The following is a 24,126-nucleotide window of genomic DNA, read 5'->3' on the forward strand; positions in this document are numbered from 1 at the left end:
AGGCTGTCCATCTGGCCCAGGCAAGCTTCCAGATTCAGGCCTTCGGCTCCAGGTTTATTCTTGACCTCACACTGAACAAGTAAGTATTTAGTCATAATCCTGTTAAGCAAGTGCAATAAAATTTCACTTCATGGTAAGGGTTCAGTCAAAATATTGACACTGATAAGATGTCATATAACACTTCAAGAAAAACATAAAAAGTCTAAAGTTAATTATTTTTTCTTTTCCTGGAAGAAGAGGCATTTAACATTTAGCTTATTAAGTATCTCAAGTACAGTACTTAGAGAGTAGGATTTTAAATGAAATACATATTTGAAGTAAAGCTAGTTAATTGAATGTTAACTATAATTATTATTATATACAGGAAGCATGATAAATCACTGACTCAAGTATAAAATTTTATTCCAATTTACCTTACATTATACAATTCTCATATTGTATTGCAATTCTGAATAAACAAAGAAAAAGATGACTTGTAAATATATTGAGAAGGTTCTTTGCTTTGTAATTTGCTCTCATATGGGTCTTTTCAAAAGTTTGGTCCTGATAAAAATTTACCTGATTTTTCTCTGAGCATTTTAAGTTTATGTTGATACTTAAATGCTGTTTTCTAAGTTGGAACTCGTTGCACAGATGTCTTTCTACAAAACATGGACAAGAGCTGTTGACAAAAGCAGTGAGCTTTCTTTGGTGAAAGGGATTTCCTGTATGGGTGTCTTTAGTTTAAGAAGCTCCCACCAGTATTTTAAGCTATCATCAGTATTTTGACCAGGACTGCATCTTTGCCAAAAAATACCATGTAGTGCTATCAGACACTATAATGTAGGTGACCACAATCAATATCAGATAAATTGCAAAGGATTCTAAAAAAGAACTATTAAATTTCTTGTATGCCAAATTCTGTGAACACTGCAGAAAAAAATGCAGAGTCAGCTTGGGTGCTCCTTACTCAAGTGTTATTGCAGCTTTAAGTCAGAATGAATCAGCAAAACTCAGAACTTTCTTTGTTAAAGGTACTGCAGGTTTCCCTTTTTGAGTCTGCTGAGCATTGGTTGAGTTCCTTTCCACCAGCCTGTGTCAGCACTGTGCCTGCCTAAGACATTTGTCTTGCCAAATCTTAGACTATGTTGAGAAGCTAGCTATGGCTAAATTTAGTGTTCTTGTCCTCTATTCATTTAATTCTTACTGCAATGGAGACTGTCATTGCAGACTGTAGCATGGCATTAGCAACCAACATTGCTAATGAGTTGGTTGAGACTGATGGCCACAGTAGAACCTCCCAATCAAATGACTGAGAAAGGGTCATGTAGGATGTCCAGGGTATGTATAAGTCTGGAAACATATCAGTAGGTTACTTATCACTAATATTTGATGTGCAAAGGAACCAAGTTGAGCACCTGCTATGAGCAATCCTTGCCTTTAGGAGTTATAGTTTAGTTGGGAAAGCTCATCAGATTAATATATATTTTTTGGTGAGTGAAATTTGCTGTACTAGAGATAAATGTGGAATGCTATGGTATATGTACTAGAGGAGATAGTGTGTGCTAAGTAGGCAATGCCAGGGAACAGTGTGGTGTGTTAAAGGAGAATGAGTCTTTTGTTGAACTTCATGGTAAATTACAAAATTTTGGCAAGGGAAATGAGTCAGGAGAGGTGGGCTTAGAGACAGCTTAAGGCTTGGAAGATCTTGTATGTCATGCTCAGGTGTTTGTCCGTTATCTCCTAGACTGTGAAAAATGAAGGGGAATAAACAGATGTTCAATTCTCAGGAAGTGTTGAGGGACACAGTGAGGGAATGCAATAAATACATATCTACAAATGAATCTGAAAACCAAACGAACAAGAAATCTAATGAACAAAATAAGCTGATGAATAAAATAGAACCAGAAGCATGAAAACATGGAACAGACTGATGGATCTCAGAAGGAATGGAGGTGGGGGAGTGTGGGAAGAAATTAATCAAAGGATATATATGTGGACACAAACAATAGGGTAGTGAAGGCCTTGGGTGGAGCAGGAACCAGGTGGAGAGGGGCAATGGAGGGAGAGAGGGAGACATCTGTAATACTCTCAACAATAAAGATTGAAAAAAAAGTAAGCAAATGCAGTGGGAGTGAGGCCACAAAGAGGTCTAATCATCTAATCATGTGGCATCTCCCCTATGCAGATTTCTGAGCCATCTGAGGACAACATGGTTGTGCAAAATGACCTGGAGACAAGGGAATTATACTTTATAAACGTATGACATGTGTTGACCAGGGTGGGTGTCTGGTTTAACTAACTTTCAATGGCTGGGATTAACTAAAAAGTCTGTTCCACATTAGAATAAACTTAAAGAGTCAGAGAAATTTTTAAAAAATATATTTTTATTGATTTCAGAGAGGAAGGGAGGAGGGAGAGAGAAAGAGAAACATCAATGATGAGAATCACTGATCGGCTGCCTCCTGCATGCCCCCGACCAGGGATCGAGCCTGCAACCCAGGCATATGTCCTGACCGGGAATTGAACCGTGACCTCCAGGTTCATAGGTCGATGCTCAACCACTGAGCCACGCTGGCTGGGCCAGAGAAATTTTTAATCAGTCATGGAGGAACCAAAAGAGCTTCTGAGGAAAGAGGAATCTCATTCCTATTATCGGGTGGTCATTGCCACACGATTAACAACAATTTTACTTTTTAAATATATATTTTTATTGATTTCAGAGAGGAAGGGAAAGGGAGAGATAGAAACATCAATGATGAGAGAGAATCATTGATGGGCTGCCTCCTGCATGCCCCACACTGGGGATCGAGTTCACAACCGGGTATGTGCCCTGACTGGGAATCAAACCATGATCTCCTGGTTCATAAACCAACACTCAACCACTGAGCCATGCCAGCTGGGCTATTTACAACAATTTAAAGTCATTGGAGGAGGGAAAAGGCAAAAGGTATATGATAAGTATATGGGCTCAGTGAAGGAGTGAAAGCATAGAGATGTTAACAGATTGCGGGCGAATCACAAGCATTCTCGTGTTTTCATATTACACTGTGTTTTACATAAATGTGAAAGGCACGCCTTAAAATTAAATACCCATTGCATTTTGAAGTTATTTATTACGTTCTTACAAGCTAATATCTCTTTAAAGTATGATACTTTGTAAAACGTTTTTTGTACTCGTTCAATAGAAACTTATCTGGCCATTGGGTAAAGCTAGCAATAAAACTACTGGTGGGCAATGTGCAAATAAACTAATCAAAGTGGTGACCACAGGATCTAAATGGTTAATGTCCTCACCCGGCCTGGACCATCAGCTTCGGAAAATTACCTTGATGTGAGTTCCTGAGAAGAAAGTCTTTTTCAGTTTGTGTTCTCATAGATTGAACAAGGGAGGCCTTGGCTTGCTGAGGCATCTTATGGCAGAGGTGTGGGTTTTATTTACTTCTTCCTTGAACATTGCGTGAACATCTGCTCTATGCCCATGGCTGCTGTAGGTGCTGATGCTGCTGGGAACAAGATAGACAAGGTCCCTACCTCCCCTGATGGAGTGTCATTCCAGGGGAAAAGGCAGATGGTGAACCGCTAAATAAAGACAAGTGCATTGAAGGACATACAACTGGGCTATGTAATGGAGAGGGACTGTAGGTTGGGGTGGCTAATGTTATTTAAATGTCACAGAAGCCAGAAGGTCTGTCTGAGGAGGGACAGTGAGCTGACACCTGATTGTCAAAGAAGTGCCACCCCATGCAGCTGGAAGGCTAGGATTCCTCACAGCTGGGACAGTAAGACAGCAAGTGTGGAGGAGAATATGGAATGTTCAAGAAGGACAGAGGCAAGTGTGACTGGAGTGCAGTGGGGGCCAGGGGATGGTAGGAGACTGAGGAGACAAGACCAGAGAGGAACCAGGAAGCCAGAACATTGTCCATGGTGAGGCATTTGGGTGGGAAGGCATTGGGCAATAAGTATGGATGCCATGCCATCATTTTATTTGGCCCAAAAGGTCTTAATTGTGGCCTTTGAGGACCTTTAGTCATATTCCTTTTAGGATACCCTCTTCAATTTTGTTTTTTGTTTTTTCCTCCGGAATAACCATTGTTTCAAGTTACAGAAGGTTTAAAAAGGATTAGGAGATGAATAATTCTTAATGTTTATCGATTCTTTGAAATCCTGGTGAGGTTGGGGAGGGATCTGAGGATTGTCTTCCCTATGTGTATGATTGAAATTATGCCATAGCCCGTATTACCTGTAATTAAATTTGCTGGTGTCTTCAGCAAATGGGTATTGGGAATAACTGTGATCAGAGCCACGTCATGGTTAAAAGCACAGGTTCTGGAGTCAAACAGACCTAGGTTTGAATCTGGGGCTGCCATTTACTTATTTTGTGAACTTGGGCAAATCTCTCAGCTTTTTATAATAACAGCATGAGATATAGTTCACATGCCATAAAATTTCTTCCTTTGAAGTGGCTTTTATTATATTGGGAGTCGTGCAGTTGTCACCACCAGCTAATTCCAGAACATTTTTTGTTGCCCCAAAAAGACACCGTGTACCTACCTGTAGGAGCCACTCTTCAGTCTCCTTCCCCCCAAGCCTCTGGCAACCACTCATTTACTTTCCGTCTCTAAGGTTTCGCCTATCCTGGACATTTTATATAAATAGATTTATAAGACTTTTGTTTTGTGACTGACTTCTTTTATTAGCATAATGTTTTCAAGGTTCACCTATGTTGTAACTAAATAATTTCTCATTGTATAAATATACAGGGTGGAGCAAAAGTAGGTATACAGTGGAAAACAATACAATAATTAATAAATAATAATATAAGACTAAACTTCATGTTTCACATACTCACAACTGTAAACCTATTTTTTGCCCTACCCTGTAATTTTCTTAAGCTTTAGTGTCCTTCCTAAGCTGTAGGTTATTGTAAAGATTAAATGAGATAATGTGTGGTACTTACACATGTCTGCTAATTGGAAGGACATGTTCAATGTTGTGGATTGAATATGTCCTTCTAAAATTCCTATTTTGAAACCTTAACACCTTAACTCCCAACATAACTATTTGGAGGTAGAGCCTATAAGGAGGTAGTTAAGTTTCAGTGAGATCATAGGGTTGAGCCATGATCTAATAGGATTAGTATTCTTATAAGTAGAGACACCAGAGAGCTTCTTCCCTCCCTCCTTCCGTTCCTCCCTCCCTTCCCCCCCCTCTCTCTCTCGCTCTATTTCTATCTCTCCACACCCCCCATCCCACCCCATGTGAGGACACAGCAAGAAGGCGCTATCTGCAAGCCAGGAAGAGGGTCATCACCAGGAATTGAATCAGCCAGCATCTTGTTCTTGGATCTAGTCTCCAGAAGTGTGAGAAATACATTTCTGTTGTTTAAACTACCAGCCTATGATGTTTTGTTATGGCAGCCTGAGCTGAGTAATACATTCAACAAATATTTATATTTATGGTTCATTATTATTACCACAGCAAGGCAGTCACTGGGCTGGGTGTTGGGGGATTCAGCACTGAAGAAGAGAGTTGCTGATCGCATAGAATTTATGCTCTCATAAAAACAGCACAATGAGTCTTTGTCCCTCCCACCCCCTTATTTTTTGTAAGTGAGAAGAGGGTGGTATACTGAGAGTGGAGTTGAGAAAAAAATTAGAGACAATTTGACAGGCCCGTGGTTGAAATGTACTGAAGGTAATGAGCACTAAGAATTTAGACGACATACTTCCGTTGAGTTAAAAACATATTTGTGATACAGTTGGTACTCCTCCACGTGTCCTGCAGCTCTTTACTAGGCAGCCGTTCACATGACAAGACTTGCAAGTCACTGGATATTTGGATATTTAACTTTCCAGTCCATCTGGCTGTGTCTGATGTGATTTCTCAGGACCTCAGCGTGCTTTCCTGCTTACTGTACAGTGAATCCCTGTACTCTTTCTGACCTCTGCCCGGTGTGGAGGGGGAAGCAGTCTAAGGAGGCATCAGAGGTAAAGCCTTGGTTGATAAAGCATCAGCGGGTTCCTAAGAGAACAATACTCTAGTGAGAGACTGTGGGGGTTGTACGGGCCTCTCCTGTACATTTGCCTTGAACACGGTACAGGAGAGCTCTGACGGGGGGAAATCAGTGTAAGACATCAGCATTGGATGCTGTAGCCTAAAACTGAGGAGTGGCCCTGCAACCTGGAGAGGAAGGACTTGGCTTCATCAGGGGCTGAATGGAGAGAAGCAATTCTGATGTTGGTGGAGAGGCTGGAGAAAGTGCTGAAAGTTGTATCACTATTATTATCAAGCTTGTGCCGAGCTAAACTTGTGCATGTGCAATTATCAGCTGTTTATGGCCTGCATTCCGCAGTGCAGTGTGAGCAGAGGGTTCTTCAAGGAATGGGCTGTTCTAGGGGAAATGCAGGGAAGCCTTGAGATGAACAGGTGTGTCTTTGGAGGATGCTCTTCTCTGTCTCTCCATTTCCCTGAGAGGGTGATGGCTGACGGATAATTTCTAAGCAGGGCCTTGGATAACACGGGCATCACTGAAGATGTGTAGCCGTATCATGAAGATACTCTCTGCGTCTCTCCCTGCATTCTCATCTCACCACCCAGGAGAAGAGGACCCCTGGGAACCTTTCTACTTTCTCAGAGAAGTTCTAGTGAAGCAGTCCCACTCTTTTCTGTACCACTGCTTGTTCCTCCTAAGGGGGAGAGATCCACAGGCTTGCTAATCTAAAATGATGGAACTGAGCTTTGATGGCGACTCACACTAAATATCTGCTCCTGGCCTGGCTGGTGTGACTCATTTGTTGAGCGTCGACCTATGAACCAGGAGCACATGCCCTGGTTGTGGGCTTGGTCCCCAGCGGGGGGGCATGTAGGAGGCAGCTGATCAATGATTGTCTCTCATCATTGATGTTTCTATCTTTCTTTCCCTCTCCCTTCCCCTCTGAAATCAATAAAAATATATTAAAATACCTGCTCCTGGGAGAGATGGGAATCCCTTGGTGCCTGCAGAGTCCACTTAGCAGTCCGAACAAATTCAGGTGCTTGCTGTCGTCATTCTAGCTCCTCTATTTGCAATTGGGTAACCAGGCTGAATCAGTTTACCTCTGCAGTCGAAGGTGCTAGCCACATTCTCACTTGTTAGGAAAATTGTATTTGGGGGCTAAACCTTGTCCCACTCAGCTCCATCATTTTGTGTACATACTCTTTTGGTGAAAACATAGAGGGATGACTGGTATCCCAACAAATACTAAACCTTCTGTAACCTCTGACAAACCCCGTGAGGAGACACTGCTAGACCTGGGCCATGTCTAGGTTTAGCTTTGTCTGACATATGTAGATAGTGGTGACATTGGAGGTTGGGCTGCCAGGAATGTTAGAAAAGGAAAACTGATGAAGCATCCCCAGTGCAGGGAAGTACACAGACCTCAACTACAACGCTCTCCTATGCAGAGACATTTGCACTGACCTGCAGTGATGGTTCCCTTCCCCAGCTAAGACATGCTCTTTGGGTTTTAGTCCGATGGAGTTAGGCATGATGGGGTAGCATAGCTCAGCATTTCAGGATTCCGTGTCTTTAAGATGCTGCTAACTCACAGGCTAAATGCTTTATTTCCTTTATTCAGGGATCTGCATAAGGAAGGCTTTCTGTTGCAAGAGTTAGGACGGCGACAGACACTGTGCTAAGCCCTTTATCCACATTCTTAAATTTAAGTTCTTTTAATAACCCTGCGAGGAGGACGTGATAATCTCCATTCTACAGCTGAGTAACCCGAGGCCTGGGGAGAGGCAGTCACGTGCTGGCATTCAGCATGGGCTGTCCATCTGGAATCTTCTTATGTGGTTGCTTTGATCACAGCATTGGACTATCAATTTACAAGTGAGCCTGGCATAATCCTAATGATTGCTCATCTGTTCAGATTAAGTGAGAAAAGAAGAATTGAACAATTTGAGTCCATTTTTAACTATATAAAGAAAATGCAGAAGGCCCCAACTTAAAATAATCTTATTTGTTGAGCCAACCATCTGTTATGTGCTAAATTGTCTCCCCACCCCCCTAATTCATATGTTGTTGTTCTAACATCCAGTAACCTCAGCAAGGAACCATATTTGGAAATAAGGACTTTAAAGAGGTAATTAAGTTAACATGAAGTCTTTAGGGTGGGTCCTAATCCAGTATGACTGGTGTCTATAAGAATGGGAAATTTGGACATAGACATGTGTGTGCACAGAGGAAATACCACACACCATGTGAGGACGCAGTGAGAAGGTGGCCATCTGCAAGCCAAGGAGAATGAAATCAACCCAGCCCACACCTTGATCTGGGATTTCTAGCCTCCAAAACTGTGAGGAAATAAGTTTCTGTTGTTTAAGCCACCAGTGGTACTTCGTTAAAGCAGTCCTAGCAAATTTATACCCATCCTAATTTTCATTTATTGCTTACTTATTGCATTGAGACATTCAGCATTAAGTTGTTCCTGGTAATGGCTAAAGCTGCTTGCTTCTCCTAGTTAATACTCTTACTATAATTTCCTTGTGCATTTTGAGAGATTATGGTCCCTTTTACCTTTATGTACTTGAGGAAGAGTGGAACTGTTTTGGTAGTTTTGGTATTAGCTGTGATAATAAGGAATCTTTAGAGGCAAAGATCCCCAAAGATGCCATAAGTATTGATTGCCACTGTGATGTGTAATATGATGTAGATGAATGTTGCTTTTTATTTGTCCTAGAGGCCCAGTAGTGGTCTATGGTTTCCTGTGCTGGCAGAGATGAGTTGCTGTGGGGTTTTCTCTCCTTAAGGCATCCTTTCCTGTCTAGTTCTAAGCATTTTTGACCAGCTCTTCTTTTTGCCATAGTTTTTTCTGATCAAATGATGCATACCTATTAGGTCTCCTTGGGCAATTCTGATTGAAGAGTTAACCCTATATTGAATGCTTATTATCTTTTGATGATGCATCTTTATGCTGGTAGATCAGGTCCAGAAACTCTTGAAAAAATTTATAATAAATTAAGGATTGCCTAAATAGGTTCTAGTTCTATTTTTTTTTGGGGGGGGGATGGTGTATCTGACCTACTTTTAAAGTGGTTTGATAATGGCCTTTATAATTATAAAACATAATTATAAAACATAATAATAGCAGAAGCAGCAAAAGTAAAATGACAATGAAACCATTGGTATTTATGCATAAGTCTTGATTTTCATAGGTGGACGAGATCTCGTATAACTTTTGGGTGGTGAAGGGCAGTGGATGTTTGCCTTTACCTGCAGTAGTGGCTTCTTTACCCCCATGCCCCCTTGCCTGCTGATCATAATTATTGTGGATGAATGGGACCCAGGGAAATTAAACACCAGGCTGAGGGAATCAGGAGGGCCATAGGAGCTGGATTTAGATTCACTAAGTTCAAATGAGAAAACTGATTGCCCTAGAAAGGGAGAGTCTGCGCTAGAGTCTCTAGCACCAAGGAGGAAAAAAGAAAAGGCATTAAGAATTTCTAGCAAAATCAAAGCTATCTAATTATCAATGGGATCGCATTGTACTATTCATTTAATTTAGGGTATAAAGGACATACCTAGTGAATTAAAAGACTATTTCTTGACCGATGGATTAAAAGAGATGCTTTGCAGGTGTTTATCCCATTGTGGAATATAGGCAAATAAAACTTGAACTTGATTCATTCTTCAGAACTCTTGGTCTTTTGAAAACAAATTAATGTATAAAAATTGCAGCAGAAGTTAATCATGGCAAAATATTGAAAATTACACAGGATTTGGTGTTACTAGGCATCTGTAAATGAGTTATTTATAGTAGCTACTGAATTTAGATCTTATTTTTTTGACAGTTAAGTGAGGAAGACCACACACTGGGGTATATGTAATTCCCATTATCTGATAAAAGAAGTTTATCTGTCTGTCCAGAGAGATAAATGTTTTCCTATCCAGGAGAAATTTATCTCTTTAGTTCAATGTAGCAGGACATTCAGTAGCATAATGGTTAATGTCCATAACCATGGTTTTGTGAATGACCAGAATGTTACTTAAATGGACTTCTCATATTGACCTTCTGTGAAAGCCAAATGCACAAAGCTCTTTCTAACCTCAGTGGATTGATCGATAGATTTCCATTGATTGAAGCCTTTTATGAACCATTCCAAACACTTTTTATTTCAGAAATGTTTATTGAGTACTAGCTAAGTGCCAGATGCTCTGGAAGCTGCCAGAGAGAAACGCTTCCCTCATGCAGCTTACAGAACAATGCAGGAAAAAAGACAGCTCTACAGGCATTTAAATTATAGTTAGAAGTTTGTGGTGGGCTTTTATCCCTCATGGGAGGGTGGGAGTAGATAAGGAACTAAGTGTTTATGGAGCTAAATGTCTAAGCTCAGACTAAAGCTTAAGATTTGGCCAGACAAAGGTTTGAGGGTTAGAGATTGTGAGAACCTAAGCAAGAGAGGTGAGGCATGGAGTGGGGGAAAATACAGCCTTGGAGAAATTAATAAAATCACACAGCTACCAAGTGACAGAATCAGGATCAGAACTCAGGGAGTTGAGACGTTTTTCAGTGATGAAGCAATCCTGTTATAAGTGGGGAGCTCTCCATGTTCCCATCTGTTGCTGGGAGAAGTTGGGTTCTTGTGATGTCACAAGAAAAGGAATTTTTTTCTGAGTCTTGCACGGGAGGATGAGATATTATAGAAAGTGTTATTTCTGTGGAATCAAACCCTTGAGTTTCCAAGGTCCTGTTTCCCTCCATTCCACTAGGGAAAAGTCCCATTTTGCTTTCAGCAGAGCTAGGATTAAAGCCATTGCCCAGAGTTTCCATTCCATGCCAGCACAGTCCACTCCAGCATCAAGCTAGCTAAGTTTGTGTTCTCAGCTGCAGCCCATCAGTCCATTGCGTGTGGGGTCTGCAGGGCCACATGGCTGTGGAGGGAACACGGGCAGGAGCAAAGCCAGAGGAACAAGAGAGCCAAGAGCCGAGAGAGCGAACTCCTTTGTGTGGGGGATTATGTATTCCCAAGTTTTCATGGGCTTGAAGTGGCTCTGCCCTCTCTGGCCAATGTTCTCTGTTCCCAGGTTTGACTGACAGGCATCTTCCCTAGGTCACCCCAGCTTTACTGCCCTTGCATTCATCTTCCCTTTGTTGGATTCCTTCCCTCAGTGTTCTTCAAGGAATGAACCCGTGTTGTCCCTGGGGAGTGTGAAGTTGCAACTTCCTGGTGAAGCTGCCCGAATGACATGCCCATCATGTCTGGCCTCCCTTTTGCTCCTTCCTGTTGCTAATAACTAGCTAACCACAACAGTAACAATCCCATTGAAGTTATGTGTGAAAAGCTCTACAAAAATGGACCTTAGAGAAATAAATTTTATATTATTTCCCTTTTTTATATTTTACTAACTTTTTGCTATTTCTGTTCCTGGCATAAATCTAGCCCCAAACAATAATTTATTGAATTCTGCTGCCAATAGGAATTGTGTTATTTCTAGACCCATTAAAAAAATCCTCACCCAAGGATATGTTTTTATTGATTTGAGAGAGCGGAGAAGGGAGAAATATCAATTGATTGCCTCCCGTACATGGCCTGACCAGGGATGGAATTCGAAACCTAGGTATGTGCCCTGACTGGGAATCAAACCCACAACCTTTTGGTGCATGGGACCATGCTCCAACCAACTAAGCCACCCAGCCAGGGCTAGAACCATTTTTTGATGATTTATAGACTAGACTCATCTTTTAGAGTCATTTTCCCAATTTGTTAAAATTAATTGTTAAATTAGAATTCTAACCATGGTTTTTAAATGATGTATTTATAAAAGTCCTCTCTTTAAGTGATTAGTTCTAATTTATTTTCCATGATATCCATGTGCTTTAGTGTTTCGATTGTGCTTTAAAACAAAACAATCTATAAGGGCTTTTCTATAAGACCATTTCTGCCAAAAGTTTCAGTTCCTCATTTCAATTAAAATAATTTTAAAATTAAAAACTTATTTGTCTTTCTTATGGAATATTTTTCAAATAAGAGGCTGAAAATCTCTAACACATTGTAGAATATACAGTTCATTTCTCTCTCCTTTACTTTTTGCCCAAATGACCTCACACGTAATAGACTAAACCAGTGGTCGGCAAACTCATTAGTCAACAGAGTGGCAAACCGCTGCTCACTAGCCGCAGTTTGCCGACCACTGGACTAAACTATGGGAATAGAAGGATCTCATAGCACAAGGACAAGACTATGTCTTTTGTAAATCCCTAGAATTTCTTAGAGACTTAATTGCATCAGAGGCTCTTGCTCATTATTGTTAATACTTACCCATTAAGCGCTAACTGACTTGGTACTTGACCCTAAGGAGATGCCTTGCTCTTTAAAGCTTCAGACAGTGGCAAAAGGGCTTCTGTACATGACTGTTAGCACTTGCTCATCCTCCCTCCCTCTATCCTCTGCACTATGCTAAATTATGAGGAAACAAAGAATGAGTTGTAGTCTCTAAGGAGACCACAATTTAGGGTGGGATCAGGGAAAGCTACTGAGGAGGGGATGGTTGAGCTGAGCTTTGAAGGATGAGTAATTCAAGGATGAATTACTTTCAATACTTTTAGATGGGGTAGGGAGCAGTAACTCTTGAGCACTCATTTATTTTTATTGGTGAGTCAATATCTCATATGGAATGTTCCCTGGATATACACGAGTGATGGGCTGTTGATACAGGGTAGTTATTTCGCATTGCCTTTCTCACTGGTATCAAATAGCCAGGAGCAGTTTTATGAGCTGGAAAAATGAAGACCTCATTTTCTTGAGGTTAAAAATGCATATGTGCCCTTTTTCCTTTGGAAGGGTTGGTTAACTCTGCTCCTATGAAATCATTAATGTACTCATGCCTCAGTGTGTAAACACTGAGTGAGTGATACTTTCAGAAGTAAACAATCTACCTTTCCATCCAGCTTTGAACACCTTGGTTCTTTTTGATTTGGTGAACCATAAAAAATGAGCAAACTGCAAGACACTGTTAACTGTTCTTTTTCATGAATGAAGTTTGAGACAAGGTTGCCAAGTCTGCAGCTTGTAGGCAATAAACGTTTCCTGTACATGGCACCATCAACAAACACCCTACTACATTTTCCTTGTTTAGATTTCACGGCTCTCCTCACGATAGGCTGTTTGGAGGTACTTTCTGTAATTAAAATATTACATGACTTGTTTGAAACATTATTCTTTTTCTGTTTTATATGCAGGAAATTCTGCTTTCTTCCTGTAAGGCCCAGTGTATATGGCTTGCTTAATGCCTTGGTCAGATGCTAATGCCAGTGCAGAGTACTCATAGCATTGTACTCATTGTATCTAGAGCCGTATCCAGAGCCAAAAGAAAACCAGTCTTTTTGGCTCTTTCCTTGAAGGCCATTTTAAGGAGTAATTAAATTACATGGCTCTCAAAGTACAAAACCCCACAAATCCTTTGGTGTTGCTCAGCGTGTGTGGGTGCTTGGTAATACTAGCAAGGCATCTCCTGTGGGTGATGATATTGCTACGGTACATTCATGAAAAATGGCCATCAGGAAGGAAACAAAACCTTTTATGTGACTAAGACTTAGCTCTGACACAGTGGATGATACAGACTCTGGAATCAAACTAGAATGTTTCTCTTAGTATAATTTGACAGATGAACAGCACGGCAGCAATGCGTTTTGTGGAGCAGCGTAGATGGCCCTGTCCTCTCCTCTGTCTTGTCTTTGCTCTACTCTTGGCATCAAGGAAAGTCCAAGAACTTGAGAGGAAGGGTCATCTGCCCTGTGAGGGGAGTCTGTGATTAGCTGGGGGGTACCTTCCTGCCATGGTAACCCCTCCCACCGTAACCCCTCTGTCATCTTCACACTTTTGATGTAGGGCTTTGAATGTAGCAACCTCCCACTTTTTTTTTTAAAGGATGTTTTCATACTATTCAAAGAGAGCATGATCTAAATTATCTTTGAGAGTTGGATGGCATCGCAAAGTATTTCTTATCCTGGTGCTTTTCTGAGTTTAAAGATAGAAATTTCCTTTGTAAAGCACTTGTTTCTTGTATTAAAGGAGGCTGAGTTGGGTGAGTTTCCCACCTTTTTTGACTTGGATAAAGTGTCTAACTTCTGAATTTCCACCATGAATTTGGAAGAGTTTATAAAGGCTGTTGATTGTATTAAAAGAGCTTTAATTTTGACACCTGAATGAAAATTATTACATATATGCTTGTGTATTTGGTTCCTGTCTCCAAGAACACCTTGCAGCTTCTTCCCTGAGGTTCCTTTGAATAATGAGAGGTTGGAGTTAGAGAAATCCTTAAACATCACACAGTGCCACTTCCTGGCTGACTCTTAAATCTCTTCTTATCCCCACTGAGTAGTTTTCTATGGTTTTCCAGAGCACCACTAGACCTGAGGTAGCTGATTCTCAGGCTGTGCTGACTCATCAAGTCCTTTTTTTTCTATCTCTCTGTAATTCTTTTACCTCCCAGTCTGAGTTGTGTACTTTTTTTTTTTCAGAGTGAAGCAATTTATTTATTTATTTATTTATTTATTATTATTTTAAAAATATATTTTATTGATTTTTACAGAGAGAGGAAGGGAGAGGGATAGAGAGTTAGAAACTTCGATGAGAGAGAAACATCGATCAGCTGCCTCCTGCACACTCCCTACTGGGATATGCCCGCAACCAAGGTACATGCCCTTGACTGGAATCGAACCTGGGACCCTTCAGTCTGCAGGCCAACGCTCATCCACTGAGCCGAACTGGTTAGGGCCTGAGTTTTATACTTACAAGTCACTCGCTTATGGAGACTTCCTGTCCTGAGATTCTGTTGTCTCCCCCTCCCTTTAAATAGCCAAGATTCTCTTCCCAGGTGTTCACCTAGAACTCAAGATGAGAATATAGGTAATTTTCTAAGTAGAAAAGACTGAAAAGTTATAAAAAGAATTTTTCCAATACTTGAAAAGTACTATTTTTTAAGCATGTTAGAAGTTATTTATAGTTTCTCCCTGCCAGTGTTCAGTACTATGAAACAGTAGAAGCTTTTTGCAATCTAAAAAATGGTATTTTGAAGTCTGTAAGAACTTTCTGCAAGGTGAGAGCAATCTCAGGTTGAATTCTGCCAGACTTTTGCTGCCTCATTATGTTTTATAGATGAACTTATGCAGTCTTATAATATACATCATTATAGGTGAACTTATTACAGTCTGTAAAACAGTTAATAAATAACTACCCATTAATAAATATAAAACCCAATGTGTTAAATATAATTTAGTTTTATTTCTAAAATTGCATTGAAATATAAAAAAATATTTTAGCATTCTGGTTAGAATTGAAATGCAGTAACTTAGACATATTTTAAGTGTCTTTTTTGGAGAAAATATTAGGCTATTTAAAAATGATATTTGATGGCAAAAATTAATCTGTATCTGATCTGATTATCTTGAGAAGAATACTATCAAAACCACATTAACTTCCCCTTTTTTGGAGAGTGATGGTAGTAATAGAAAAATAATTTTAAAACCATCGGTATAAAATACCATATCTTTAGATTTATTATTTATTGTATTTATTAGTATTAACACACCCACTATTTAAATCTGATCAAAAATTCTCTTTTTGCGTTCACACAGCAGGCATCCATATATAGTGTGTGCCCTTTAAGTTAGCTAAGTATTTGGCCATTGTCTTTGTTCAAAGCAGGTCACCTTCTGATTTTATGTAAAAACATTTTATGAATAGTTGTAGTTATTTTCTCCTGTGTTACTTATGAGCCTGCAAAAACGTTTCCTCTGTGTTTTCAGGATTTAAACATTTTCTTCCTAAGGAAAAAAACATGTATTTTTTTTCAATAGCATGTTGTTTATTGAATCTTCACTGTGTAAAACAAATAACAGTGGTAAAAATCAGTATTTTCCATGGACTTTGAAGAACGGTAGGAAAGAAGTTGAGCACTCGTAAATAGCATGCCGTACTTGGGTGATTATGACTGATATCCCTTTAATTTTCACATGAACTTCAGGTGGTTGCTATGACACAAACATTCAGGCCATTCATCATCTTTCTCATTCGTGGCACGCTCTCTCACTGGTCTGGGCAAGGCCTCAATATTGTGTAATGTTTTCACTCTTGTCATTTCCAGTCCCCCTCTGAATTCCCCACCACTGTCCTAATGAGCCAGCCAGCCCAAAGTGTCTTACATGATCTTTTATTTGTATGTGTTTTTATAAATATATATATTATAGTTTGGGACATATAATTTTCTTATATCTAAATAGTGTTATGCTATAGATCTCTACTCAGCACAGCATTTAAAGATCTATGGCTTTAACTGTATACTTCCATTCCATTATATCTAACTGAGGAGACCCTTTGGAGTGTATTCAGCACTCTTCTGTTTTTCCCCAGTGGGGAGAAATCTGGATTCCTTTTGGCTTTCTGCAACCACAATCCATATTGTAACAGACCTGTGAACTCGTTGCCCATGGACCTGAATAAGAATTTCTCTCCTACATATACCCAGGTGCAGCATCCGGGACACAAGGCGAAAAGGCTCATGGAGTCTATAAAATCACTATTTTAAAGGCAGGACATCTCTTACACTTGGTTAGAGAAGACCTCAAGTCTTTATTCAAGGTTACTACTAGTAAATATTGATTTACATCAAATGCTAATAAATTTGGTTATTTCTTTTTCTGGCTATAACATTAAAAAGCAACAAATGAGTATGAGCTGGGCTGATAGGACAGGTATACACTTAATTTGATGAAGTACTGCAGAATTGCCCTGCAGAAAGCCTGCACTGGTCTGCTCTTGAGCAAAGCATGATGCTTAGTAGAGTATTCAGATCCCATTCATTCGTGGGATGGACCAAGTGGCTTTTTACCCCTCTAGGCATAGTTATTCTCACTATGTTGGGAAGCTAATTGCTTATTTTTATTGGATAATGATTTCAGAAATATAAGATTAAATCTTATGAGGTGAAGCAGTATAAATTAGTTCCCTTGGGGTTGCATTAATTTGGTCAAGCTACTTTGATCCTCAGGGAAATGGAGTTTTCCTCTTCCACTGCACTGTGTTGTCTGATGTTGTCATGGTGCTAATTTGAAAAGTTAGCTTAATTAAAAAGGAGAAGCATATTCACTTTGCAGAATTGTATTTATATTTATTTGAAGGTAAGGGTCATGCCATATACCAAGAGAGGGACTGGTACCTGTGGGATAAAAATAAAGTTTATGTGGATGATTTCTTTTTTTAAAAATGTATTTTTATTTATTTCAGAGAGGAAGGGAGAGGGATAGAGAGATAAAAACATCAATGGTCAGAGAAAAATCATTGATTGGCTGCCTCCTGCAGGTTTCATACTGGGAATGGAGCCCACAACCCAAGTATATGCCCTGACCAGGAATTGAACCATGACCTCCTGGTTCATAGGTTGACGCTCAACCACTGAGCCACGCCAGCAGGGCTGGATGATTTCTTATAATAAATGAGATAAAAAGGCACTGTCTGAAGGTTGGTTGAGAGGAGACAGAGGTGAAAAAAGGAAGAGAGGTGAAGGAATACATGGTCCATCAGCACCTGGCGCCATGCCTGACTCTAGGTAGAGGGCAGTAGTTACTTGTGTGATGAATAAATTACTCCTGTGGTGTGGTGAAAAATATAATTTACGTTTATAGCATTCTGATTCTGCCACTTGGGAAAGTCATAGAATTACTCTGAGCCTCAGTTTATTAAACTGTAGACTGAGTCTGATGGGAGGCCTAACCAAGGTGCGGTATGTGAAAGAGACCGGCATGTACAATAGACACTTAACAGGTATAATAGACACTTCAACAAAGTGCACTTTCTATTTCCTGCCCATTAATAAACTTTTGTAAATATCCTGTCATAAGTTGATTCTGGTCTTGGCCTTTTTGATGGCTAGGGTAAGGGTTTCTAAGCAGTCTCTTATTTTCTATTTTTCTATTCATGGAAGCACTTGATTGAAAACTATAGTAAGGTTCTATTTAAAAACCACTCAAAATTATCACAGTTCCACTTACACATTTATGTTTGCTGAAACTATGTAAATTTTGACCTATTTTTCCCCCATCTCCTAAAACCTATACCAGGCTATTTTTTTAAAGGTCTTATATTGTGAATTTTCATTTATAAAGGTTGCTGGGGACTGGATTGTTTTATATTAAGTGGGGTTTCCAGGTAACTAAAGCTTATTCCTTGATATAGTAAAGAGTCATTTTGAAAAATCCTTCTAAAATGGGTTAAATAATTACCTGTTTGTTTGATAGAATATATATTAGATATAATTTAACTTTAAAAAAATATTCAAGGTTATTGTTTCGCCTGGTTGACCAGCTATATAATAGATCTCGTGTCTGTTTTCTTGCTGTAGGCTATAACTTTTGCTGTCAGGGAACCTGCCCTTTCAGCCCAGCTCTTAACTATATTGTTGCTTCTTAATGTTGCAGAAAGAGAAATAACCAAAATTATTAGCATTTTATGCAAATCAAGATTTAGTAACCTTGAATAAAGACTTGAGGTCCTCTCTAGCCAAGTGTAAGAGATGTCCTGCCTTTAAAATAGTGACTTCACAGACTCCATGAGCCTTTTTTTTTTTTTTGAGAAATAAGATGTCTTTTTTTCTTTTTAATATATTTCTTTATTGATTTAAGAGAGGAAGGGAGAGAGATAGTAACATCAATGATGTGAGAAAATCATCAGTTGGCTGTCTCCTGCACGGGCCCTACTGGCGATCGAGCCCACAACCCAGGCATGTGCCCTTGGCCAGAATCGAACCTGGGACCCTTCAGTCCACAGGCCGATGCTCTATCCACTGAGCCAAACCAGCGAGGGCTCTATGAGCCTTTTTGCTGTGTGTCTTTGATGCTGACCACATTTAAGAGGCTTGGAAATCTGAGGCCTGGAAATAAAGAGGTATTATTTTATTTTGTAACAGAATAACTTTATAAAGGTAGCTATCCATATGAGTAATACTTTGTACAATTTGCCCATAAATATTTCAAATTATTTAAATAGTAAAGATTAAGCGGAAAGAAGAATGAGTATATCAGAAATGTGATGAGTATTCTGGGACTGAGAATGTAGGTTTTGAGCTATTAAGTACCAAATGATTCCCATAAGGTTTCCTCTTCAGATGTTGGTAGAGCCATGTGTCTTGCTGAGGAAGAAGGGACTATGAAACTTGCCAGTTATTGAATTTGCAAGTTGTATATATTTGCAAACTAAGGCTTCTCACAATGATGGTTTAGATCTGGTTTTCACTTTCAGAATTATCAGCAAAAGGATACAAATTTTCAAAGAAACAAGTGAAATTAAAGGAATTGATGAAGGTCAGATGAGTATTTCTTCATAACAAGAGATGTTACTTGCTAAAAAAAAAAAAAAAAGAAGTCCCAATAAGTTATGAAGAACATTATTTGTAATCATTAACTAGCTTGTGAATTTGAGTGAGGAAAAATTAACGTATTTCTACTTCTTCTTACCTTCTTCCTCCCCTGTGTTATAATACTTGTCTTTACATTGTCAAGGTTTATAACATTTGTACGTTGGTCAGTAACCACAGTTCCCACAAGGAGCATCAGTTCTTAAGGGATTTCGTGCCCATCATGAATCCTTTTACCACGGTCCCTTCATTCTTCCTGGATTATTTGTATTTTGCTTGCCTGAAATTAATTGAAAAGTATATTGTTCGATAGACTTTAAGGTATTATATTTCATGATTCTCGAATGCTTGAAAGTGTTTATTATTCTTGTACTTGAAGAGTATATACTTGGCTGGATAGGAAATTTTGGCATCATACTTTGCCCAGGACTTTATGGGGGGTGTGGAGAATTGCAGCGAATGAGCTTGAGGCAACCTAGTTTTCCCTCTTTAGAGAGTTTTTTTCCCCCTGCCTTACATGATTATGTGGTTTTTCCTTATCAGCAACTTTCCCAGGATTAAGGACACTATTTAGTGTTAATGGTGCTTTAAAAAGTTTTCCAGGAACATGGTTTGCCTTTTTGAACTGCAAATTCAAGTCTCTCTTTGATTTTATGTTCTGTTTTTGCCTATTTTTTCTCTTCCATGTGTTTCTTTCTGTTCTTCAGGAATATCAACAATGTGTTTATGCTACCTTCTGTGTCATCTCTTTCATTTTATCATTGATTCCTGTTTTTTATTTTTCTGTTTCCAACTTGATGTGCATCCTCGTAATGCTTATTTTTTTTTCTCTGGAGCTTTGCTAGTTTCCTTTCCAACTTAGTCCATTCTTTTTATTATGTTTCTCTGAGCTCCTTTTAAAAAAAGAGGTCATTTCTGTAATTTTTTTTTGAGGCCATAGAGCAGTGTTTATCTGATCATTTCCTCTGTTTCCTTGGGATGTGATATATATATCCTCCATCTCCCCGGCTTTGGCTTCCTTCTTTTCTTCCTCAGCATCTGTGCTCAAGTCCCCTGCTCATTACTTTTTAGTTATGGCTCCATGCATGGGGCTAGCTGTTTGCTGAAGCACAGTGTGTGGAGAAGCGAGCCTGGGAGGGAGAGATGAGCCAGGGCCCCACAGCTTGTTTGCGTTTGTTGCTTTCCTCATTCCTTGCCAGTCAGTAACTCTGCTGTGGAGAGGCACATCTCTCAGTGGGGTCAGGAAGGGGTCTGTGGAAATTATTGCAGAGCTTCCTTTGAGCTTTGTGTGGTGAGCAGGTGTTGGCACTTTCACCTCCTTCACATCACCTCTGAAAGGCTTTGACCTGTTCATATTCTGGGGAGCTGGATGATGGCTCAGATTTCCCAGTATTTAGCTTCATAGTTTTTGAAAATTAATCTATTTTTATCCTGTTGTTATTTATGAAGAGTTTATATATGTCAGGAATGTGAACATGGAAAAAAAAATCAATGGTAGTCAAAAATGGAAAATGAGAGGGAGGGAAACATTTCCAGTCTTTGGAAGTATTTGACCATTATGCACTACTTCTCTTGGGTATGCTATAGTGGCCATAACCTTGGACTTATAGAAAGGGTCACTTGGTAATAATGCGGGTCTAGTAACTTTCACTGAGTTATCTAAAACTAGGTAGAGATGACAGGGATTGAGGGTGTTTAGATTATTCTTTCAGTGACACCTGTGGTGAAATTTAGGCAACTCTAGAGAATGATGCAATAGCTACAACCCGCATAAAAGAGTAAAGAGAACTGATATCCACAGGCGTGTTATCTAAGGTTATGTGGTAAAAAATTAGAATTAACTTTTAAAACAACCTGTTTAATATCCTCTTAATGGATAAACAAACTAATATTCCTTTCTAGTTAAGAATATAGGAAGGATCAGGCATGAGGCACAGAAAAAAGGAAGAAAACTCATTATGCTATTACTTCACTCAGTCCTTTCTGATTTTGGATTGCAGCTTAATGTGGGTATTTAAATGATTAGTCATCTCAAAAGTATCCTCTGGTTTGAGATATTATTAGTCATCCAAAAGGGCTGTTAAATGTCATTACATGGCCACAGAATTTTAAACATGGTGTATAAAAATAGGGCAATTTATAATATTGATCTGACCTTCTGAGCATGCATGTGAAAACACTCTTAGAACAATCCAATTTTCAGAATTATTGGATGTTCTAAATGTCTAACAATGTAATACAGGCTTCTTGATGAAAAAATAGGAACTCTGAAAAAGGTCTTACCTTGTTGAGCATATAACATAGATGTGGTTTGCATTGTATAATGTGAGTCTACCTTAGTATAGTTGCAGCCAGCTCTTACTTGTCCTTAAACCCACGGTTGGTGGTGTCATCCATGAATTCCACCTTCCTGTGTACAAATAAATCTCATAAACAATGGGAGAATGTGGGAGTGAGATTGGGAAGACAGCTGTATGCATTAAGAATTACAAATGTTTGTAAGTGATTATGAAAACAACTGAGATTGGTATTTTCCAGCCATGGCAGTTTTGGTTATTGAAAACAAGGATTTCTTTTTTAAAAACTAAAGCCTTTAGATTATTTTAGTGACGGGTCTGAGATGGTATCACCTGCCATTTTTTAAAATCTTTACTCAAGGATATGTTTTTATTGATTTTAGAAAGAGAGGAAGGGAGAAAGAGAGAGACAGAGAGACACACAGAGAGAAACATCCGTCAGTTGCCTCCTGTGTGTACCCTGACTGGGGATCCAACCTGGAACCTGGGTATGTGTCCTGACGGGAAATCAAACCCACCACCTTTTGGTGCATGGGACAATGCTCCAACCAACTGCGCCACCCAGCCAGGGCTGCCATTTTGTTCTGAAACCAGTTATTTGTGGTGACAGCACTCTCTATGAGGTTTAGGTAACCTCGCACCACCCACATTCTTCCCTGTTTTAATATAATTCCATGGAAAATCAGTGTGTGCAAGGATTATGTTTGTCTCGCCCCTTCAATCTTTTGTTTCTTTAACTCTGTCGTTTGAGAGTTAAATATTTTGAAAATAAAAATCACATGTAGCTCAAATCCTGTCAGGACTATTCCATTTTGCTACATTTCTGTACTTTCCTTTTTCATACTTTGGTATATCCCAAGAACTTTTCCCTTTCTGAGTTTCACTCTTTTAATAGAAATGGGCTCCTGCATGAACACTGTAGTCTAAAAATGGCCTAATAAGCCTACTATTTTAAGAGAAGGAGAAAGTTCTTTGCCTTTTGTTCTCTCTGTGCTTTTCACCTCCCACATATCCTTTAGAGTTTCCCCGCTCTGGTCTTGGTAGTGATAGCTTTCCCATGCTAGATGCCTTTTCCTTGGTCCATTTCTGGCTCAGTTTGTCTCCAGATTTTTAATGTCAGAATTGTACTGAGCTCTTCTGCTTCTATGAATTATAGATGCTTTGGGTTCCTTTTCCTTTAATTTATTAAAATTATGAACTATATGCATTAAAGAGTAGAAATACATTTTTACATCTCAAAGAATAATATAAATGTGGACATTCATATATACCCACCGTTCAGGTTGAGATATAGAACATAATAACAAATTTCAGAAGAAAATAAAGAGGTGGAAGCATGTTTGTTCCTTGTATGCTATAGAAGGAAAATGTGTTTAAGATTGTGAGGAGAATTAACAGTCCTTACAAGGGTCCAGCTGTTTGTGCTGTCTCACTGAAATTAGAATTAGGCTAAAATGAAAGGTTCAGAATATATAATGAAAATATTCAGTGTGGTAGGAATGTAGACTGGTGCAGCCACTGTGGAAGACAGTATGAAGATTCCTCAAAAAGTTAAAAATGGAACTCCCATTTGACCCAGTAATCCCACTTCTAGGAATATATCCCAAGAAAATAGACACACCAATCAGAAAGGATACATGCACCCTTATGTTCATAGCAGCACAATATACAATAGCTAAGATTTGGAAACAGCCTAAGTGCCCATCAGCAGATGAGTGGATTAAAAAACTTTGGTACATCTAACTCAATGAAATACTATGCCGCTACAAAAAAGAAGGAACTAAATATCACATGATCTCACTCATGTGGGATATAATGACCAACATAATTTGATGAACAAGAATAGATCCAGAGACAAATGGCAGGGTAGGTGGGAGGGTTAGAGCGCAACCAAAGGACTTGTATGCATGCATATTAGCATAACCAATGGACACAGACACTGGAGTGGTGGGGGCTTGTCTGGGGTGGGAATGGCTGGGGCGAGGAGGGTCAATTGGGGAAAAAGGAGACTTATGTAAAACTTTAGACAATAAAAAAAAGAAAATATTCAGTGCACTGTCACCCAGCATTCTCTTGTCTGATGTTATAAGGAACAATTAGAAATGTCCTATTTTGGTGTGCCATTTTGAGAGCACCCAATTTCTCTTTGCCTCATTGACTCCTGATCCTTGAGGAGATACCCTAGCAGTATTCCCATGTCTTACTGTTTATTATAGGTTGTCCATTAAGAAATCACAAACAGCCCTAACCGGTTTGGCTCAGTGGATAGAGCGTTGGCCTGCGGACTCAAGGGTCCCGGGTTCGATTCCGGTCAAGGGCATGTACCTTGGTTGCGGGCACATCCCCAGTAGGGGTTGTGCAGGAGGCAGCTGATCGATGTCTCTCTCTCATCGATGTTTCTGACTCTCTATCCCTCTCCCTTCCTCTCTGTAAAAAATCAATAAAATATATTTAAAA

General features: G+C 39.4%; 1 protein-coding gene across 2 annotated transcripts in view; it reads left to right on the forward strand.

The window, feature by feature from the left end:
* Positions 1-24,126, forward strand: part of ADAM23 (ADAM metallopeptidase domain 23) — a 154,931-nt gene that overhangs the window by 37,239 nt on the left and 93,566 nt on the right. For both annotated transcript variants that reach the window (XM_080667498.1, XM_080667499.1), the window contains exon 3: positions 3-79. In XM_080667498.1, the coding sequence (XP_080523624.1) occupies positions 3-79 (77 nt within the window). The remainder of the gene's footprint in view (positions 1-2; positions 80-24,126) is intronic.

This window comes from Plecotus auritus (genome assembly GCF_963455305.1).
Source record: "Plecotus auritus genome assembly, chromosome: 5".
Taxonomy (NCBI): Eukaryota; Metazoa; Chordata; class Mammalia; order Chiroptera; family Vespertilionidae; genus Plecotus; species Plecotus auritus.